Source organism: Struthio camelus, chromosome 2 (assembly GCF_040807025.1).
Source record: "Struthio camelus isolate bStrCam1 chromosome 2, bStrCam1.hap1, whole genome shotgun sequence".
Classification (NCBI taxonomy): Eukaryota; Metazoa; Chordata; class Aves; order Struthioniformes; family Struthionidae; genus Struthio; species Struthio camelus.
In genome coordinates, this window is record NC_090943.1 from 170,538,393 (window position 1) to 170,559,485 (window position 21,093).

At 44.0% G+C, this 21,093-nt stretch overlaps 1 protein-coding gene across 8 annotated transcripts in view; it reads left to right on the plus strand.

Annotated features, from left to right (window-relative positions):
* Nucleotides 1–21,093, plus strand: part of ADGRB1 (adhesion G protein-coupled receptor B1) — a 281,945-nt gene that overhangs the window by 211,016 nt on the left and 49,836 nt on the right. For all 8 annotated transcript variants that reach the window (XM_068933496.1, XM_068933499.1, XM_068933498.1 and 5 more), the window contains 4 exons: nucleotides 1,670–1,773; nucleotides 8,095–8,197; nucleotides 12,577–12,727; nucleotides 17,674–17,743. In XM_068933496.1, coding sequence (XP_068789597.1) covers nucleotides 1,670–1,773; nucleotides 8,095–8,197; nucleotides 12,577–12,727; nucleotides 17,674–17,743 — 428 coding nt within the window. The remainder of the gene's footprint in view (nucleotides 1–1,669; nucleotides 1,774–8,094; nucleotides 8,198–12,576; nucleotides 12,728–17,673; nucleotides 17,744–21,093) is intronic.

Here is a 21,093-nt window from a genome sequence, read left to right on the forward strand (position 1 = left end):
AATCTGCCTGTACTCCTCTGGGTATATATTCCCAGCTGGGCGTTCATGCCTTTGAATGCATCACTAAATTTTGTCTCAGCTCCTTTAAGCTCTTGTACCAACCTTCCCAATAGCTCCCGCAGGTTTCATTGCAGCAGTATCGTGAAAGTTGTGTTCTTCATTAATTTCCCCAATGAGATTCAAAATGTGAGAGGTGCCCTTGATCAAAATATGCAAGTAAGGAAGATGCTCCCAAGCCTTTTCAAACTTCAGGGACAGTTCAGCTCAAATACCATGATATCAGGATTGTTGTCTTTCGTTCATGGTGGGCACTATGGAGTAAATCTGTACAGATGATGGGCTTTGAGTATCAAATACGTTGCAATGGACACGTGCTTGCTTTGCCCAGGTATCGAGCTGGCCAGACTCCATGTAAGCGTAGTGCTGAGCCTTGCCTAATATATTTTGCTTCACAGAAGGCTTAGTAGCCTGGAACAGGGCTGCAGTATCCTCAGCTTCATGACTTCCTGATGATTGGAGGTTCAGGTTGAACAACTTTATCTCTGTCAACAAAATGGTATGGACAAGTCCTTAGAGGACTGTCTATTCCATTCCCAATTCATGCGTAACTGCATTTTTTGCTCTGTGCCAAGCCCTTGCTATGTCAGAAACTGTGTCATCTCCATAGCTCTAGCAATAGGTGTTGATACTGCGCCAATTTAGTAACAACCTCACTCCCACACCTCTGCACGCTGCATAATCATTCTAAATAGAAGGTTCTATTGTGTCTCCTGCGCTATGGGTCTCTGCTTCTCTGCGTTCGTGCCAGCAGATATCATTGACGTGGAAGTGAGAAACATGCTGGATAAAAGGCCTGTAGCAGAGAAAACCAACTGGGACCCGGACACTCAGTCTAAACTAAGAGAAGGGGGAGTTTAGTCCTCAGTGATGAAGAGACCTGGATTAAGAGAAGAGTGTTTGTTCTTGACATTGCAAAAGCTGATGGCTAGCAGATTCTTTGTTTTCAGGCAGCGAAAGAGAACCGTTCCACAGCTGCATTTCCTCTCAGGGCCCTGCATCTGAATAAATGTCCCATGTAGTAGTGAAAGAGTGATGAAGTGATGGAGTGAAAGGGTGGTGAAGTGATGGATGATATGACTGAATGCAGGGTTCGTGAGGAGGATGTTTATATATTTTTTTTCTTTTCTTGCTTCGTCTCCTCCCTTGCCAGATGGATGTTTGTAGTCAGTGGAAGATTTTCACCTTCTTGTCATCCTCCAAGCTTCAGCAACAGCCGTTCCCAGAAGAGCTCGTTTGTAATTGTTCTAGTGTGGGCACTGCCTTCTGCTATTGCCTCAGTAATTATCTCAGAAGTTTCACACTGAGTATGAAGGGCCTGATCTTCCTCATGCGACCTGCACTTTTTACACACCTGCCTTGCCATGAATATCACAGTTGTTACTTCAGGCTTAACACTGATGTGTACCAGAGCAGAATCGGGTCCAAAGAAAGGCTGGGTCGACTAGAAATAGATTCTGATCTTAAATTTTCTTTATTTGTATGTTCAGTGTGATGTGAAGGTCAGGTGAGTTGGCACACAATTAGGAGGAAAGTGATTGCCCTGAAATAGAGCTGGTAGCATTTGCTGAGCATCTTTTTTTTTTTTAATGCCTTATTTTCTCTCTTTCAGAACATGGAAAAGGTGCTGGTCCCTTCTGTCACGTTAATTGTAGGCTGTGGAGTATCTTCGCTGACACTTTTGCTGTTGATTATCATTTATGTCTCTGTTTGGAGGTACGACTTTCATTCTTCTCTCTTCTTGTTGGGAAAAGCAACTGTCTCTTGATCTAGCTGGATCCTGCAGGTTTTGTTCTCCTCTTTTAGGTGCTTGGTGCCTGAGGAAGAACTGTTTTGTAATGAATGGGTACTGCAGAAAGTCATCATGGTGGCTTAGTTGGCATTATTATTTCCTTTCAGTGCCAGAGAAATTAGTACAGTGAAATTAGTGCCTTGACCCTTTGTAGTCACATTGTTCTGTTTTCAAAAGCTATCTGCTGTTTTAGATGCCTTCATATACCCCAGGAAACCTTGTTCTTGGAGAAGTGGACGTTCATTGCCTTCTCATAGCCAGGTTGCTTTAAGGTATTCCATGTTGGATCTCTGATAAAATCAAAGGATCCAGGATTCTTTATGAAAACATCTGGCCTGAAGAACTGACAGTACTTTTCAGGAGCTTAAAGATTTTAAACCTCATAGTCTAACTAGCTCTCAAATTGCTTAGCTACATTCTACCTTTAGCTTCAAATGCGTTTGCGATTCTTCAGTACTTCCCATTGCAGAGAGTTCCTGTACACCTACAAGCAGCTGTCAAATGCAGCCTTGGAAAGAGCTGCGTAATTTGTGGAAATTGAAATGATTTATTAGCAAAGTTTATTTGAACCAGGGCCACATCAGCCCCGGCCCATTTTGGAGGACTGTACGAGCACTGAGAATCTCAGGTGTTCGTGGGATTCTCCCTCTGTACTTCTTTAAACAAGGCTTGAGTTTGCCCTACAGAAACCTGTGCCTTTCCTAAACCCATGACAAACATACTGAGAGCTTCACGACTCGAAGCTAAACAAAACAAAGAAAATCAGAACTAGGTGAATTACTGTGAAATTGAAATGCACTGACTCCAGAGAATATACTCATAGGAACTTGCTGGTGACCCTTTTATGAAAGCAGTCTGAGGCTCTTATTTTATTAGATGTTTCTTCTTGGTAAGGAGGAAAGAATAAGTTCAGTTCCGAGCTGTGAATCAAGATCACCTTTCCTACCATTTGATGGAGACAGAAAAAGAAGAGACAAGACAGTAAAAATGAGCAAAAATGTATCTTTTTGTTGATACGCTGACACTGCATAGTGGCTAGTTAATTACAGTAAGTGCTCTGAGCTGAGGACTAGTCATGATAGCATTTAGCTAGAACTCAAGTTTTCTGCAGCTGTGGTGTCACTGGGTCTGCTCAAGTCCTTTTCCTCTCCTGGTTTTCTTCAGGCTGGGTAGGCACCTCTTTTGGTTGGGATGGTGACTTACAGTTGCACTGGCATCAGGATTGAGTGGAAGTTTAGGAGAGAGGAGTGAAAAGCAAGATAGTCTGCTGGTTATTTGTTGCAGCCTTATGCTCACTTTCTTATCAGGAACATGTTCAGGATCAGAAAACTAAGTTCAGAAATTAGGTTGAATCAGATACCTGCTTTCTGTTTGGAGCATGTCGGAGTAGTTTGGAATAAGATAATGTTACTATCTTTTTTCAGGATTGTGCCCCTGAATAGTTATTGTTATTGAAGAGAGGAAAGTTAGTTACTCTCCCTATTAAAAAATATACCCTGTTTAGCTTCTAATTACAGTCACGGGCTAATGTTTAAGCCCAGAATGACCTGAGGCAAGCTCAAAATGAATGGAAGAGCACATTTATGAGAGGCTTGAATGGGAATTTTTGAGCTAGCTAAGGATGGACATGTGTTTCCAAGTGATCCTGAGACCAGATATATCTTGATTAAAAACCTCTCTGTCCTAAGAAGTATTTTCTTTATATAAATATATCTGGAAACCATGATCAAGTCATCTCTGGACTTTCTCTCTGGTGGACGGAGTTAGTGTCGTTTCTTATCTGTAGATCATCTTTTCCTGTTTTCTGAACTTCACAGCATTCCTGTGGCTAAGCCCTGAGCACTCTCCAGAGTGTGTGCTCTTTTTATCTTAGGCATAGCTGCTGGACATGAGTGCGCTGTCCTGTTAATGATCTCTGGAACATCATATTGAAGTTAACATTATCTCCTGGCTCCCACTTGATTTTGCCCAATATGTTATACAATCTATCCATTCTTGTAGCTACAGACAGACATCTGGAGGAATTCTCATAAGTGGGATCAGCTGTATTATTCTGGCTGTTGTTGCTAAAGTACAGGAATTGTGTCAAAGTGGACTCTTTTTTCCAGTGCACAAGAGAGAAACTTCTTGTCAGAACAGTGTCCTATCCACGTGGTATTCTGTGGGGAGCGCTCACTGAAACTCAGCTGTTTTAAGGAGTTTTGGCTGTGAAATTTCTCATTCAGACCTTTGGACAAAGGCTACTGGAACGTGTACACATAGGCTCGGCTTGAATATGAACCTGTCCTAATGAATAGATTCACTGAGGCTGACAATCTGGAAATTTTCCCAGAGTTTTGCCCAGCAAGAGTTTGTTTATGCATGGAAAGCAGAAAGAGAAGGAAGCAAAAAAAAAAAAAGAAAGGAGAGGGAGAGGAGTATGTTAAATGAAAGGGGGCAAGTAAGAGTGAAGTGATCCCAGCTTTGGGCTGGGTATCAGAGAGGAAATTAATTTACCCTCTGCTTCTCATTCAAAACCCCAATAGTGGTTGGTTACTAGTGGCATCTTCTCAGCCATCAGTGTAACCGGCATGAGCTTTTTGATGCAAGCAATCACTTCAGATGCAGCCAACTTGGCAGAATCTCATTTTAAGCTGGATGTTGTGGCTGTTTGACGGTTGTTGGTGGCCTGTTGGTGGACTCACTCCAGTTTCCAGTAGACAGATGGTTACGAAAGCTCTGGTACAGATGGTGCGTCTCTACTCTTATTAGCAGTCTTGACAGAGAGGTCAGTGGCCTAGTGGGCCACAGAAATGGACTGACTTCGATACCTCTGGGGGCAGTGACTGTTCTAGGTCAGAGCTGAAGAGACAACCTGTCTGTGGGCCATGTGCTCCACCACCTGTGTGGAAAGGAGGGGAGATTCAGACAGAAAGATCTACCCACTTGAACACACCTGAAAATGAAAAGCAGGGAGAAAAGGAATTGCTGATAGGTCAGAACATGCAAAGTGGCTTAGTGCCATACTTATCCTAGCTCTGGTGTGTACAGGAGGTCTTTGCAAGCAGCTCCTTGACATGGTAGCTTTTCACAGGTATCCCAGTGTGTTTTCCATCCCTGAACTCAGCACAGTTCAACAGCTTCCAGAGTCGGAGTGACCTTTCCGTAGCTTGGAGATGAACGCTCACTATTGAATAGATCTTCCACCATTTCTCTCATCAGCCAGTCAGCATGTGGGGCACTGCAGACCTTTCTCACTGATAGTGGCTAAAGGAATGCCACATCGCTGAAAGATAAGAGTACGAGCTTTTCTCACTCCCTGCCCATCAAGGCAGAGGATTGATTTCGTGGTTGTCAATGAGCTCTCAAGGGGCTTTTGTTCCTGTCCTGGCTTTAAATCCGATAGCTCTGCTTTTACTGAAGATGCTGAGGTACTCGATGTCCCTGTTGGGAGGTAGCTAGAGTGACTGAGTAACTGGAGAAGAATGTGTATACGCACAGACTGAGAGAGAAAGTGAGAGTGAGTCAGTGTTTGTGGAGAGGCAGGTAGTGTAATGGGGATGGAGAGACAAACTGCAGGGTTTTCCCACATTCTCCATCTGTCTCAGTTGGCATAGGACTTCCCCACATCCCACAAGACCTAGGCCAGACCAGAAGTTCTCTAAATTCTGAGTGAGAGTTTCCCTGGCTTTAGAGGCTGAGCACAACATTTTATGTCAAGTAAGGAGAGCGTCCTTGTAGCAGCAAAGGAATAGTGACACAGCACGCTAGAGTATCTCTGCGTTTGCTGCAGATCTCTCCTCTGGCACAACCGATAAAGGCCTGTCTTTTTCCCCTATCTGCTGTGATGTTTTTGGCCAGGCAGTCTGGATAGTAATGCTGATTTCTTTCTGTGGAGCATCTTTGTGCTGGAGAAGGGGAGAAGCAAGAAAAAAAGCAATTATGGCAGGATGCCACCCTCCCTTAGCAGGGAGGCTGATTCCCTGGAGAGCAGCACTGCCATTGAAAAAGGGCCTCAGCAACCTGGAGATATGGGCTGGAGAAATGGTATAACAAAGTCAAGCGAAGAGCCCTGCACCTGGGACAGAATGACCACATGAAATAGGATAGACTGGGGACTGGCTGGCTTGGTGATACCTCCACCCAGGAGGTGGTGGGGGTCCTCGTGGGCAATGAGTTGAACATGAGTCAACAATACAGCCTTGCAGCAATGAAGGCCAGCCTTATACTGGGCTGTGTCAGCAAGAATGTAGCCAGCAGATCAAGGGAATTGATTGTTCCCTCCACTTGACACTTTAGAGACCACATCTGGAATTCCATGTCTGGTTTTGGACCCCTCCATACAAGAGAGCAGTCAACAAATTGGAGCAGGTCCAGTGGATGCTTAGGGAGATAGAGAACATGATGTACAAGGAGAGGCTGAGGGAATAAGACCGGTTTAGCTGGAGAAGAAGAAGGTATTACAGAGAAGTCAAAGTATAGATAGATTCATGGCTTGGTACCCTGCAGCTACAAGTGGGACAGGAGTCAAGTGATCCACGACCTTATATTGAGCCTCGTATAGTGGGGTAATTTGAGATCAGATTAGCCCCGAAAGGAACCAAAGGATAGTTTTGTGTGCAGCCAACCCAGTTGCTAGCTGAGCTGGAGGCCTGAGTTTGCAGTGAATTATGGGATTGGGGTGAGTTTCAGGCAAAACTACCTCTTAAGTCAAGTTTCCAAGAGACCCGCGACAAGTTCAGGCTGTTTCCAGCTTCCAGCATTGCATCAGTCACTCTTTTTATCCAGAAAAGCCTATCTTCAATGTTCCAGTTTCTCTCAAGGTAAAACTCAGAGGGAAGTTAAAATCAAAGTTTTGCACTCTCCAGTAGGTCTAAAGCAGAGATTCACCCTCGGCACAATACAGACATCAGGGCTGCTGAATGCAGTTAGCTCATCCTGCCCACCGAGCAAGAAATGCAGAACTTGGCAGCCAAAGCACGACAGATTCACTCTTGCTAAAATTTGTTGATGAAATAAAATTCCTAATATAAATAGTTGATATGCCAGAATATATACTGTAGGAAAATAATCCTGCATTAGCCTCCGGGGATGAGCTGGTTGGTTAATAGATCTGTCTCTAATTTCCACAGTCGTAAGAGTCTACTCTTTATTCAGCTCGTATTCAGGCAGAGCATTTGCCAAATCACTGGGATTTTTCACCTGTGTAAGTGCTGGTGTGGTCAGGGCCTTCACTTTAATTTTATCAGGTACATAAAAGTGCGTTCAAAGAAATTTTCCTCCGGTAACAACCAGTGATTTGAATGAATTGTCATGCACATACTTCAGGAGCAAGTTGTTACTGTGCAGCACACTGCAAATCAGAAATGACAAGTGGCTTGCTCCTGCAAGGTGCTGAAGGCAACAGCTTCCTCCCTTGGATTCCTAATGTCCCAGACCCATGGCTGCCGTTATATATTTGGCCTAGTTTTGAGGAGTGTTAAACCTCTCCATAGGGCAAATTGTTAAATATCGCTCTTTGGAAAACAAGCCACAAATACTTTCTTATTTCTGAGATAAGTTTTCAGGATAAACAAAGGGGAATGCTGAATTGCAAACACTTTGTTATGAAAGTGCATGCGTCCGTAATCTGTTTTCACAGCCAGCATGCCTGTGGCTCTTCTTATTTGGGGATCTTTCCATGTGTGCGTGTATGTTTTCTTTGAAGCTGTTTTTCAAGTCCCCTTTCAAGTAAGCAGAGCTGAAGACGACTTACAGCACTCAGTATGTTTTAGAAATGTTTCAGCTGTACAGGAATCACGATAGCATCTGTGTTTGCAGTGACTGGGATTAAAGAGTGCAAGGGCCCTCACTCGTTGCACTTCAGGGTACAAGATGATCACCAGCTGATCAAGAAGAGTGCTGCTCTCAAGTTGGTTAGTATTGCACAGTGAAGGCCCTCGAGCATCCAGGTCTGCCTGTTGTGGAGACCAGGTACTGGACCATGCTGGCCCCGAGTTTATTGACTGAGGTGCATAACAACTCTAGCATTGATGGGGAGGAATGAGAGATCAGTCAACTGAGCACCGCACTTAGGCTCTCCTCCTCCCTTCTCCCCTTGTTCTTGTCTGTTCACCATGCCAAGTCTGCAGAAAGTGGAATATCTCTTACTGTGGTCTTGTATAGCGTCTGGCCTAGTCCAACCTGCCTGTGATTGATACATTTCAAAGTAACTTAGTGCAAATTGTGACAGGAGGGATGTCCCTCCCCCTTTTCTCTTTTTGCAGGTATATTCGCTCAGAGCGCTCTGTCATTCTTATCAACTTCTGCCTGTCCATCATTTCCTCCAATGCTCTCATTTTGATTGGACAAACCCAGACCCGGAATAAGGTAGGAGATTAGTTGGACTTTGTTTGTTTGTTTGCTTCTCCCCTGATTTAGCACTGAAATGATCTATTCAGGCAGCACTTCCTCTTTTTTCCTCCATCTGTTAATTAGCTACATGTCAAAGACATGACTAAATGGCAGATTTCAATTTTCTCTCTCGCTCTCTCTTTGATAATTTGTCAGCATCCTCAGGGCTTTGATTAAAACCAATGTGATATTTTTGAATATCTGCCTGGAGTTAGCTGGCACATGGCACAGTGAAGAAACATGGTTATTTGTGAGGCTTTAACCGTTTTATTTTCCAAACATTAAAAAGAAAGACGGCAACTTTCATTATCCAAGCTCAAAGCACTTGTCAGTTGTCAATACATATAGCTCCAAAAATGACCCCTTTTCGAGCAAGAAATGTCACCAGACCCCCCATGCACACTGCAGAGCTGAGACACAGGGAACGTGAGGGACTCGCCGCAGATCACTGTGTGACTCGAGTGGTAAAGGCGAGAAGAGAAGCAGGATTTTCAAGCCGTGTGCACTAACTGCAGAATACATTCTTTTCCATGTTACAGGGCAGGATGGAGGAGAGTATATTGCCTGTATGACTTCTCTCCAGCTAAAGCAGTTTCCGTTTCCCGATTGGCATCGTGAATAAAAAATCACTGATTATCTAGAATTTTCATGTTGTACACTTTCTGTCTCCCCAAGTGCTCAAACTATCCAAATTCTACTAAGCAGAAAGTTGAGACAGGATGTGACTTTCAGCTACGCTGACTGCTGAAGTCACAATCGGAAGTCAAATTAGTTTTAACTTCAATAGTGACCTGTGACTAACGTGTTCTTCTGAGTCTCTACCTTGACAGCCAGGGCGTACTGTCTCTTTTAGAAGCTTTTCTGCAGAGAAGCCCCAGGATTTAATGAATCAGAGAGACTCATTGTCCTTTGGTTTCTACAGAGGGCCCTTCAGGTCGGGGCTAGCTTATGTTTTACATACAGCTTCACAGCTGCTTGAGTCGTATGTGTGTAGAGAAGTGGGGAGAGGTGCAGACAGACACCCTGTTGAGCAAGTGCTGTTCAGAAACTAGCTTCACAAAGCAGTGCCGTCTGTCTTTCATGGCCATCGTGGCTTGCTTGGGGGAAGAGGTGGAGAAAAGGTGAGACAAGCTCTGCACATGCTTTCTCTGGGTGTGTTGTTTGAAATCCAAAGAGGTGTGTGTACATGAGAGCTAGGAGCAACTTTTCATGGAAAGAAACGCGATGGGATACTGAACATGGCAAACCATGGCTGGACCTCCTCTTTGATTCTTCTTCATCCCAGGAGAGGAGGAGGAGGGTGTCTTCACCCTCTCCCACCCCCTTTAGAGCACAGTTATGTGCCTAGGCTTTCCCTCGTGTTTTTTCTCACTTTACTCTGGTTTTTCATCATCCGAGCTGTTAGCAAGGATTCAAAGCTCCCGGCTGCAATTGCATGAGGCAGATTAGCTCTTTGCATATAAATATGCATGAAACACCATAAATAGAAAGGTTATTCTTGGATTTCCGCTCAGCCATCTAGTAAACAGTCTCTGGCAGGGAACAGAGAAAGAAAACTATACAGAGAAGAGACCAAGGCTTCCATGGAGTGTAAATTAGGAATTTATTCACATTCAGTTATTGATAGTGGAACTTCTGAAATTTGTTGGTGATTGATTGATAATTGCAGCTACTCTGGGAGAATTTCTATGGCATTAGTTTCCCTGGAAATGACAAATTCTCCCTTCATTTCCATCCGTGTAACCTGCACGCCTGCGTTTGCTAAGCTTTTTGAAGATGAAAGGCCTTGGAAAAGGCTAAATATTACAGTCAGCAATAACACGATACAAAAGAAATGAATGCTGCATGAAATGGCCCTATCTCAAAGGCATGGTTACGTGCTGGATGGAAACAGATTTCTCCTCTTAGAGAAAAACAAAGGCTAATGGACTTGACAGGCTGACAAGCTCTGCTAGATCTTTCTGCAACAGTTTAAGACATCATATCCCTCTGCTCAGCCCTTTCTGGAGATTACTTTTTTTTTTTCCTTTCCACAGCAGAGGGAGCAGAAGCAAATATATGCCTGCCTGTCAGCTGGCTGAGTTCACAGCCCAGTCGCAGGAGTTTGAGTTGAGGCAATGGGCTCTTGAGAAGTTTGAAAGCCAAAGGCTGTGCCCCGAGAGGTGTAGGATCACTGCTCCGTGAATTGCTTGTGTCACCTCTCACCCGTAGGTTGCTTTTTCCTGCCCTGCAGTGCAGCAGCGGGAAGCAGCTCTGTCGACAGAAAAATATATAGTGGTCAAAGTCATTGTATCAACCATGTCATCCTAGAAAGTTGTCTACATAGCAGTGTCTGATAGTATTTGTTACCTCTGAAGTCTCAGAGAAAAGGCTGATGTTTGAGATGACTGGAAGACCGTTCTCACTCTCCTGTCCTTCCCTGTGGTATCTCCGTGGGAGGGTTGGGAAACCATGAGGGAAGACTCCCTTGTCAGTCTTGATTCTGTACCTAAAATTAGGCCTTTGATCGCAGTGGATTTTAAAATAGTTCCGTGCACAATCAGGAAATATAGATGTGCTTATTTTTCCATGTGGTCTCCTCTCTCTTCTCTTCCCCTTTCCCTTAAAACTATCTCATTAATATCTGGTTAAGTAAAGATGCCTAGAAAATGCAGGGAAATTGGAAAGCAAAGACTTTCTCTCCCTTTTACAAACTGCTGGTGAAGAGGGCAGAATTTTGTTGATGGAGAACAAATCAACAAAATACAGTCATCAATATGATTTCTAATATTGGCCCCCCAAAATTTCTAAAATGAAAATCTCTTAAAATATATTCCTGAAAGCATCCTGTGTTTGTAACTATTTTACTTAGGTCTATAAGCTGATGAGTAACAGCCACCTTTTTTATGATTCCTTTTAAATGTGAAAATTACTTCAAATTATCATATTGAGATGTATTATTTGTACTGAAGTGTCATCCAGAATCCATTTATAGGCAGAATACCAAGGTTTCTGGTGTCAAATACGAATGTGGAACAAAACACTGGTTCCTGCCTCAAAGACCATTCAGTCCCACTTTTATTCACAACCTCTGATAACATCAGTTTTCCCAGTGTATGAATTGAAAGCAATTCGATGAAATAATGGTAAAAAACACTCGGTGTATGATAGTTCTGTGTTAAAAGATGCTGATGGATGAAAAAAGAGGAAGGTTCATTGACCTTAAACCCAAATCCATGTTTCCTGGTATAACTCAAAGCAGAGGAATTCTGTATTATAAATCCCCTTTTCTGCCCTGAGTTCCTTAAGGCATTTTTTCGCCCAGAGTCACTTGTAAAATCTGTTTGCTCCCACTTCTCCTTGGCAGCCGTTGGAATTAATTTCCATCATTTCGTTCTTGAATATATTGATTCATAGGGTCAGATTTGCAGATGGTAAAAATTAAACACAGGTCTGGTAGAGTTAACAGAGCAGCACAATTTGCACCAGCAAAAGATTCGGCCTTACCGAGTTAAAAACAAAGAAGAGCTTGTCAGCTTTCCAGTCCATCTCCCTGGCACTACAGGATTGTTCTTCGTAATACTTTTGCTAGTACTTTTCCCCGTTTAATTTTAAATGGCTTAAGCTTCCTGCATTTCCTTTGGGAGACTGCTCAGTGGAGTAGTAGAACTCACCATTATGAAATTCCTTCTAACATTATTTTATTTTTTTCTTTTTCTTTCCTCCCTTAGTGCTAGTTGCACTCTCTTGAACAACTCCACCCCTTTTGTTTTTACAGTCCTTACCAGCCACTAGCAGTCATGGTTTCACCCGACTCTCACAGCTTAATTCTTTTACTTCACAAAGAACAATCCTTTTCTGGCAGGGACACAACCTAAATTACCTTCCTCTGATTTCATTTCTGTAGTTCTGTTGCCAAAAACATGGTGCTTACAAAGCTTTTGAGCTGAGATTAGTCTAAGGTTTAATAACTGATCTTTTCTCTCTGAAAGGATTTTGACAGTGTTTTTGATCATTTGGAAAATGAATATGTCTCGCTGAAGTCAAGAGAACAACACTTTTGCCTTGGATAGGATGTGGGTTCAAGCATCAGTTCAGCAAAATTAACCATGGGCTTATCTATAAGCTTATGCTTAAATGCAGTTGATTTCCACAAAGTGCGTAAATTTAAAGCAAATGCTTTAGTCCTTTGCCAGGTTAAAGCTTGCAAGGGAGATGATTGTCTGCTCCTGGAATGTCTTTTCGTTTTCTGATTCCTGTGATCTTTCCTTCCAGAACCTGGTTTGGAAGCAGCTCCCTTTGCCTCCTGCTGTCCTCTGAGTTGCTCTCTCCGCCTGCTGCTCTTCTCACATGTCCTCCTTTCCTCCTATCTCCAGGTGATATGCACGCTGGTGGCAGCTTTCTTGCACTTCTTCTTCCTCTCCTCTTTCTGCTGGGTGCTGACAGAGGCCTGGCAGTCCTACATGGCAGTGACGGGCAGGTTACGGAACCGCATCATCCGCAAGCGATTCTTGTGTCTCGGATGGGGTGAGGATCGTGGGTCTGGGAATTAGCCCCCCCCCCCCCCCCCCGGGGAAACCACTTTCCCCCTCAAATATGTCTTTTACCAGAGCTGGGGAGGCAGGGAGAGTCCATGCCAGAAGAGGGAAGGATATGTTGTGAAAGAATTTGTAGAGCGCGGAACGTCAAGAGGCAGTTACAGCCCTTTTGGGGGTGTCAAGAAGGGCCGAAATGGTTAAAATACCGTAAGCGAAACTCAGTCTTAAGAAGTTCTGCCTGCGTCCAGTCCATCCAAAGGTCACACAAAACAGATGAGGCGAGAGGCGGTTGCATTTTCAAAAAGTTTGGGAGTATGCTAGGGGTTGTCCTTGCTTTTGCTCTCTTTCTTGCTTTCTCTTTCTCTCTCTCTGTGTCTCCTTGCATGTGAAACCTGGAGCAAAGCAAGCTCTGAAATTCTGTCTCCATGGCAGCAGGGGCTCTGATAGACAAATAAACTGTTAGACTGGTGCAGATGTTTGTAACTAATTTTTCTCCTTCTGCCTCTTCCGTATGTTTAATTTATCAGCCTTAAATGATGCATTCTGTAGTAGAAAACAAATACAAACCCATAACCTAGACTTTCAAAGCAATAACAAGCTTGAATTTGAAAAGAGCAACTGAACAAAAAGTTGCTAGAAAGCAAGTAGGCAAAAAACAGAAAGAAAGAGAGAGAGAGAAAGCACTGTGCTTCTAAGCTGTATTAGTGTCTCATTTTACTACTGAAGTCAAACATTTTACCCCAGGCAAGATATTTCTCATGCTTATGAAGGGCCTTGATGTGATTAGTTCTGACACATCAAGAACCGTCCTTGTTCCAGCACCTGCACTCTAGGGTAAAGCAGTTTCTCTGTCCTCCTGATCATTTCACAGCCTACTTCATTTTACCTGTCCTGAGTAACCTGACCTGGTTAACCCATGAGCGCTTGGTGCTAAACAGATTTATTGCTTCCTAGTGACTGCGCTGTGACTGGAAAACGCTCCACAGCCTAAGGAGGGTAAGATAGGCCTGCTAACATGAGCACAGTAACAGTGCAAGTAGGCCATTTCGGGCCAAATTCTGCTGTGAGATGCATTCTTGCGACACCCGTTGATCAGGAGTGGAAAATGCACGCGCATAGTCAAAGCCACATCGTTTAGCACTAAGTAGCCAGGCAAATATGCCTCTCTTTCCCTGCTGATTCTGCTCCAGTGGAACAACTAAATGGTTCCTCCCACTTCACGGGCGGAAGGGATTTGTTTTCCTGAAAAACTGAAGAGTACACAGTCTTTGGATTTATAGCACAGTATCTGTGCTTAAGAATGAAATTCCTACTCATGTTTTTTCCTTAGCTTATAACTGAAAACAAAATAAATTATGATACTGAGGTATGATATTTGTGTGTAGCACAAGAACCTCACCACTTGCGTGCAAAGCACGTGCGACATCGTCTACGTGTGCATGTGTGTGCCTGTGCATATGTTTATACGCAACTCAGGCAACTTCAGGGGTATGGAATACAGTAGACTAATGGCTTTTCTAGGTGAAAAAAGGGGAGATCCATTCTGATTTGTAAATGCTGGGAGAAACAGCTGTGTTAGCTAAGAGGGTTTTGGACAGGCAACATTTCCAGTTGTAATCTGTAGAGATTAAAAAAAAAAAAAAAAACCCTACATGTGTAGAAGCATAATTTCATCTGCTACTGAAATGTACTGGTCTCTGAGCTAGGATACACTGGTTGATAAATGATGCATAATAACAATTTAGAATAGATTAGGACAAGAAGTGAAGAACACTCCAGCCTATTAAGGCAGCAAGGGAATTTCAGATATGCAGCGCAGTCTTAGACTTTAACAGTAGACTGGAATTAATGACCCCTCTAAGAAGACAGAAGCAGAAAATATGTTTTAGAGAGTATAATCTCAAATAATTAGCACAATTCACTTTGTAATGGATTGATTCTCCCCCTTCTCCTCCTTTATGTATTAAACATTCTTCTAAGCCCTTGTTCTAGCTTTCTTTGCCAAATTCTCAGCTGCTGTCAGTTGTAGCCTCAATGAAGCTACAATAGTTTCTAGCAGCAGTGAGTTTTATTCGCTGTTTTTCTGTTCTCTTGGGTATGCAGCTTTGCCTTTCCAGAAAAAGAACTGTAGAGTTTGTAGTAATTAGAAATACTTTAAATTATTTAGAATAGAAAGATGAACTATTCCCTGGAAACAATTCAGTCATCACATTTAGCCCATGGAAAGAAGAAATCATTTTGTCATTCTTTATATGACCATGTCATAGTTTCCACTATTGGATTTTTTATGCTGCCATAGCTCAGGGTCTGAGTGGGTCTTCAGTTTTTCATAACAATTATGGCTCTTAGTGGTTGTTATTAGCAAGTGACCTTTTTTAATGGAACATGATGAGCACATGATCTGATTCTCCTACTGGACTGGAATAACAAAACTCTTAGAGTCAGGTTTCTGACGTGCTTATTTGGAATTGTGAACGTAGAATTCACTTTTTGCAGAAAAACACAAACTGTCAGTGATTAGGTGGCAGAAGGCTTGTCTAAAACACCTACAGTACATTAAATAAATCAATTAGATTTTTTTTAATAATTGAAAAATATATTGACAGTTTTGTGAAAATGTTTAGTTTTTTTTTTTTTTTTGATAGGATTGTGGGAATTAAGGAAAACCCCCGTAAGAATTTCATACCTGAGGAAGTATTAGTCTCCAACACCTATATAAAAATTTAAACAGGTGTTTATTAATATACCTTTTCAGCGTGCTTATCCAGCTGTGATTAGCCACTCAGTTTCCAGGTCTCTGCCAGGCAGGCTAGCACAGTACCCCTCATGACCATGCTCATTGGCTTAGCTACCACGGTATAGCTAGCACCTTCAGTAAATGGAGCTTAGACAGCTCCTTTTTCTGTACAAGCTGGGACTCCTACCCAGACTCCATACAAGCCAGTCCCTGAAAGCCAACAAGTTCACAGCCTGAGTATGTGTTTCTGCATAATTATCTCTTCTAAGCGAAGCACTTTTTGTGAAGAACAAATTACTATTTTTGGCAGAGTCCCACCCAACTTTTGTCTTTCACAGGGCCTCTTGCATTGCACTATACTCTTGAAAAAGCCCTTTTCACATATGGCTTCTCGCTGTGCTTGCCAGAGGTGCCAATGAGATGCCATATTGATGGTATTACAGTGAACACCATGCAGGTGATATGTCCAGGATGCCCAGAATGCATCCAGCTGGGGTGCGAAGGAGGCTCTGCCAAAAGGGAAATAGTAGATTAAGAGAAAACATAAGAGACATCTTTTAAAACCGTTGCCTGTGGATTGTGAGCTGATCAAAAGTGAGTTGTGCTTGGGGATCTCTTTTGGGAGGAGAAACACCTTCCTTTATGATAACGCTCAAACGCTTTATATTCCAGCCAACTTGGCACTGTACCTCCAGGCTGGCTGCTGGTCCTCGCTGTCGTTCAGTCTTATGGTGATTTGTATTGCCAAGTGATCGCTGTGTTTAGCTACCAGCAGGTTTATTGATTGGATGCTCTTTCTTTACTCCCTTTCCAAACTACAATACTTTTACATCCGCCTGACATGACCTCTACAGCACAAGAATTAGGGTCTTGTCGAGCAGTGCTAATCCTAGCTGGCTACTGATCCTGCTAATTCTTAATGGGATTTGCCCATCTTTAGCATTGAGACGGCTTACTTCACAGCGTCACGAGGAGGAAGTCTATAAAAAGCCACATGGAGACCTCTGTAGCTGAAGAACCAGATGTTACTATCCGATACTCTGGCATTTCCTTATGGAAAGCAGAGAGCAGGGATGGGGACAGTGAACCAGAAAAGCACCCAGTCTCCTTTGTAGATACTTGAACAGTTTATCGTTGCAGGGATAGGAAGGATGGAAAGATTATTAGCAGAAGATAGCCTGCACAGCGTTACCTCTAGGCTGCTAGTCCTGATTGTGCCCAAGCATTTTTAATAGCCCACCCTTTTCAGTTCCTTTTGTGAAATTACTCTGAGTTTCAGGCCTACACTTCACAACAGCCAGCAAATTTTCTTCTGCGCTCTTCCCTCGCTTTTATGGGAGCTTCTAGCATTAAGATCAAGGACATAGCTTCGCTCTCATATGCACCTGCAATGCCACCTCACGCTGGCACCGTTAGTTCATGATCCCCTAAAGTAAATTGTCTATGCCTTGTGCACCGTGAGCTTAAAACGGGACTAGCATACCAATTATATGCCATAGTCATAATGAGATGAGTTGCTGATTTCTCATAATCTATTCCACCTCAGGACACGAGAAGGCAACAGGTCTCTTTTTACAGCTGGCAAGAAAACAAGTACTCTGCTGTAGAGAAGACCTGCTGTTCTGATATTCTTTTTCACTGTGCTGCAGAGGGACTTGCTCTGTTATAGATCATGGCCAAGTGCTTAGGGGACCTATTTGGGATAGGGAAACTCAAGAGTCCAATTCCTGCTCTGTGTCATTTGGGGTGATGTTCAAAACTGGACTGTTGATCTGTCATGTTACAAACAAGCATAGCCCTTAATCGTTGACTTTCTCGCTCTTATGGGTTGGCCTGAGACTGGGCACTCCACCTTGCAGTAGACTCTGATATTCCTGACTAGCTTGCGTCCCCAATAATAAAATGAGTGTATTTTACACATCCACATGCGTTGTCAGTCCGCACAGAACTGGTGAGTCCACAGCAGAATATGAGCTTATTACAGCTGCAGGCTGATGGCATTGACTCCTTTAGCGGAGGTAACAAGAGTTCATGCTTTTGGCTTTATAGGTCCTGAGTTCAATCTCTGCCAAAGACCCAGGCTGGGACAGATGGTGCTAGAATAACACTGGGCGGAATGGAATATATCAAGTGGCTGAGTGGGAGCAGACCTGCACATGTGCTGAAATGACCAATTTTCTTCTGTTTCATTTTCATAGGGCTCCCTGCCTTGGTGGTTGCCATTTCCGTGGGATTTACTAAAGCCAAGGGGTACGGCACCGTGAACTAGTGAGTAAAGGGACTCTTTTTTATTCTTCCTTTCTCACCCACCCAGATGAATAAATGTAGGAAGCTAAGTTCTTGGTGTGCCGTCCGTGACAGAAGGAGGCAAGAATGATGGAAAAGGAAGGAGCCATCATGCCTCCCTGTCTCGTCAAGCCATCAGCTGCCAGTGCAGATCTGGAAGCTGTACATGTTCTTCCCTTTTATCTGAATGCCTGGGTGAAACTTTAGGAGAGCAAAGTTCCCGGAGACAGGGCTTATTACTGAAATGGGAGCAGCCCTGTTAGCTCAGTTCAGCTGAACAAGAAGGAGATTTTCACCATGGAGACATGAGCACAATAGTCAGTAGCATGGTTTGAATTTATCTGTATTTGCTTCTGAAGCACCTCTCCTGAAATACCATCAGGGACTAGATGTTGGCTGAAGTTGGATTACTACTCTGTTTACTCCCTTAAAGACAATTTTTAAGTGACTGGTTAATTTAACTGTTACATGTATGAAACCACTTTGATTTAGGTCCACTTTGACCTAGGTACCTGCTATTTTAGAATAATTTTTTTTAGGGGAAGATATGGAAGATTTAAAGTTGAGGATGTTTAAAAATGAAAAAGGTCTTTTCTGTTTATCTGTTAAATTGTCTGCTTGATTAGACCCAGGTTTTCAAAAAAGCTCAGCTCAGGTTTAAGCACCAGAATGAGGATGAATTTTTCAGACCAAGTTTTTAAAAGCAGTCTTAATTTGCCTGTTTGCCAAATCTCACATTAGAAGCATCTCAGGATCTGCCTTTAAGAATTTATTTTATCTAATGGGGGAAGAAAGGCAGAGTGGAAAAGCAGAATAGGACTACGGAGAGGGAAAAAAGGCATTAAAGCAAGGCTAGAATGACTCAGATCTGAGCATTATTGCAATTTGAAAGGAAAGGAAAGTGTTATTCAGTGTGTTGTGAAAAAGAAAGATTAACAATTTTATGCACAGCGGCAGCAAAAGGATAGTGTTATGTAGCAATAAAACATGTCTTTCCTTACCCAAAACCATCCTTATCCAGAGCCTCGCTGATTCAGTGACCTGTGTAACACATGAACAACCTCCAAGAGAAATGCTGGAGATCCAGCCAGCAACAGATTAGGGTTAGATAGGTCCACTAAAAAATGTCGTATGGAATCCCTGCTCATTCTAAATTTATAACCAAAGAGAGGCAAAGTCTGGCCTTTCCTACCGTATTCTGCACACCCCCCACCAAATTGTGCAGGGTTTCCCCTTGGAGTGCAAGAGAGTGTTAAAAAAGCACAGCAGCATTCTCCGTTTGCTTTGTATAGGCATAAATTACTGCACAATACACAGGGCTCAGAAAGTCAGGCCTGTTAAATACAAATTCCTAGGATACGATTCCTGAAGCCTGTGTCAGCCTCAGGATGCATTGCTTATACCTGTCCTGACTCAACTGCCTTAGCTCGGGTGATTTGGTGTCAGCGTGTCCTGGCAAAGAGGGATCCAGTGCCTGTTGTATGACTGAGAAGAAGATACGGAGGCTATCTTTAAAAGTCTTAATGAGATCCCAAACTCCCTTTAGCCTTTCTGCGGATCTGATGCCTTTGTGGCTTTCCTCAGTGCAAATCCACTAGAGCAATTCATAACGAGCAGGCACTGGGGAAATAGAAGGAGGCCCTCTATATTTCTACTCCCTTTGGTGTTCATACTTAGGCATCAGGACTGGTGTGAATTGGTGCAAAAAGCCCAGTAGTTCCCTTCCTTTTATGCTTAAGGACCAAATTTTTACAGTCAATGTTGACCACACAAAGGAGCCTCGGGGGAAGGGGGAAAACATGCAGAATAGCATTCTCTGTCTCACTGTCCCGGACCGCTCTGTGCCAATATCTCTCTACCCTGGAGCAAAGCCCTCCCAGACTGCAGCAAAAGGGGTGTCAGCACATAACAAAACGTGCCTAACTCCCCCTTTGCTCTCAAAGTGGCACACGGGCGAGGTAGCCAACAGGCTGCGCTGACTTTCCATCATTCCCAGGGGCCACTTAACTAGACCAGTTCTCCTCCCTTTGCTGCTAATCCGCTGACTCCTTTCAGCCCTTTAATCTCTGTCGCTCCTTGCATCCTGGGGCTGGATGCTGCCTGCCTTACTGCCCAGTGGGTTGGCTGGCTGCCTGCCACCGCTTGAGCTGGCTGCCTGGGGGCAGGCTGCCTTTGCTCCCAGCTGTCTGAATGACACCATTTCCTAGCTCTGCTGTCAGGGTGCTTGTCACAGAAGTAGCAGGGGGCCTTCATACCCCAGCAAGTTCAGTTTGGTTCCTTCTTTGCTTCACTTGAATGCTGTAGCCCTGTGTGTGGCAAAGCTGCAGAGTCCCAGCTAAGTTGTCAGAGGAGCAACAGTTCATCTGCAGCACGAAGAGCCCATTTTGGTGCCAGTGGTGTTAACTGGACTAAGCTGTTATTTTCTGACCTGAAAGGAGCATGGTCAGACTCAAAAGCAGCAGAGGACTGAAAGAGCTGATCTTTTCCACTGCAGATTCCTGCCAGCGCGCCAAGGGACACGCGCTCATACGCTCTCTCCATGCGTGCACCCGCACGCGTTCTGGGCACTCATCGTGTGCACGCCCTCTACCAGCCCTCGTAGACCCAAACCCATTCACAGGCGTGCTTCCCGTGGCCACCCAAGGGCAGATGCCTTCTGTCATGCTCCTGTGCTGCATGTCCCCAGCCTGTATCCCCCTCTCCCTGCGAGACTGTGTGGTTCATCAGACTTGTCTGCGGCAGGGGTTTGCCGGCTGAGCGAGATACTTAGTGAATTCACACCCATGCTCTCAGCCTTAATCCAATGGGAAAATCTTCCTGAGACATGCCGCAGTTTGCAGAGCACATGCCCTGACCACGCAAGAAGTAGCCTCCAGTCAGACATTCATAATGCTGCCATCTTGTTGCAATTCCTGCTGTTTGGTTTACTGAGAGCTAGAGCTAATTAACTCCAGCCCAGCACTGCAGAGCTGTGTAAATATAGCTAACTTAACAGTCACGAACTCAAGCCAGCGTTTCTGCCCAGCACTGCCCCAAGCAGCAAGGATGTCCCAGCAGGCGCTTGTTAAGCAGTCCCTAACCCAACTGCATGATGCCAGGGGAAGACGGGCTCACGCTGCTCTGCCTCGCGAGCAGACCTACACCTGCCGATCGCTGCACTCTCCCAAGTAGCTCCCTAAACTCCTAACAGGGGTTTTGGCAAGCCTCTTGGGAGAACGTGCCAAGGCACCTTGACAGGAGCGTGTTCCCAGTAAACATCCGCTCAGGCACAGAGAGGAGGGGGGAAGGAGCAAGACATGCCTCACTCTGTGGAGTCAGACGCTTTATCCCTT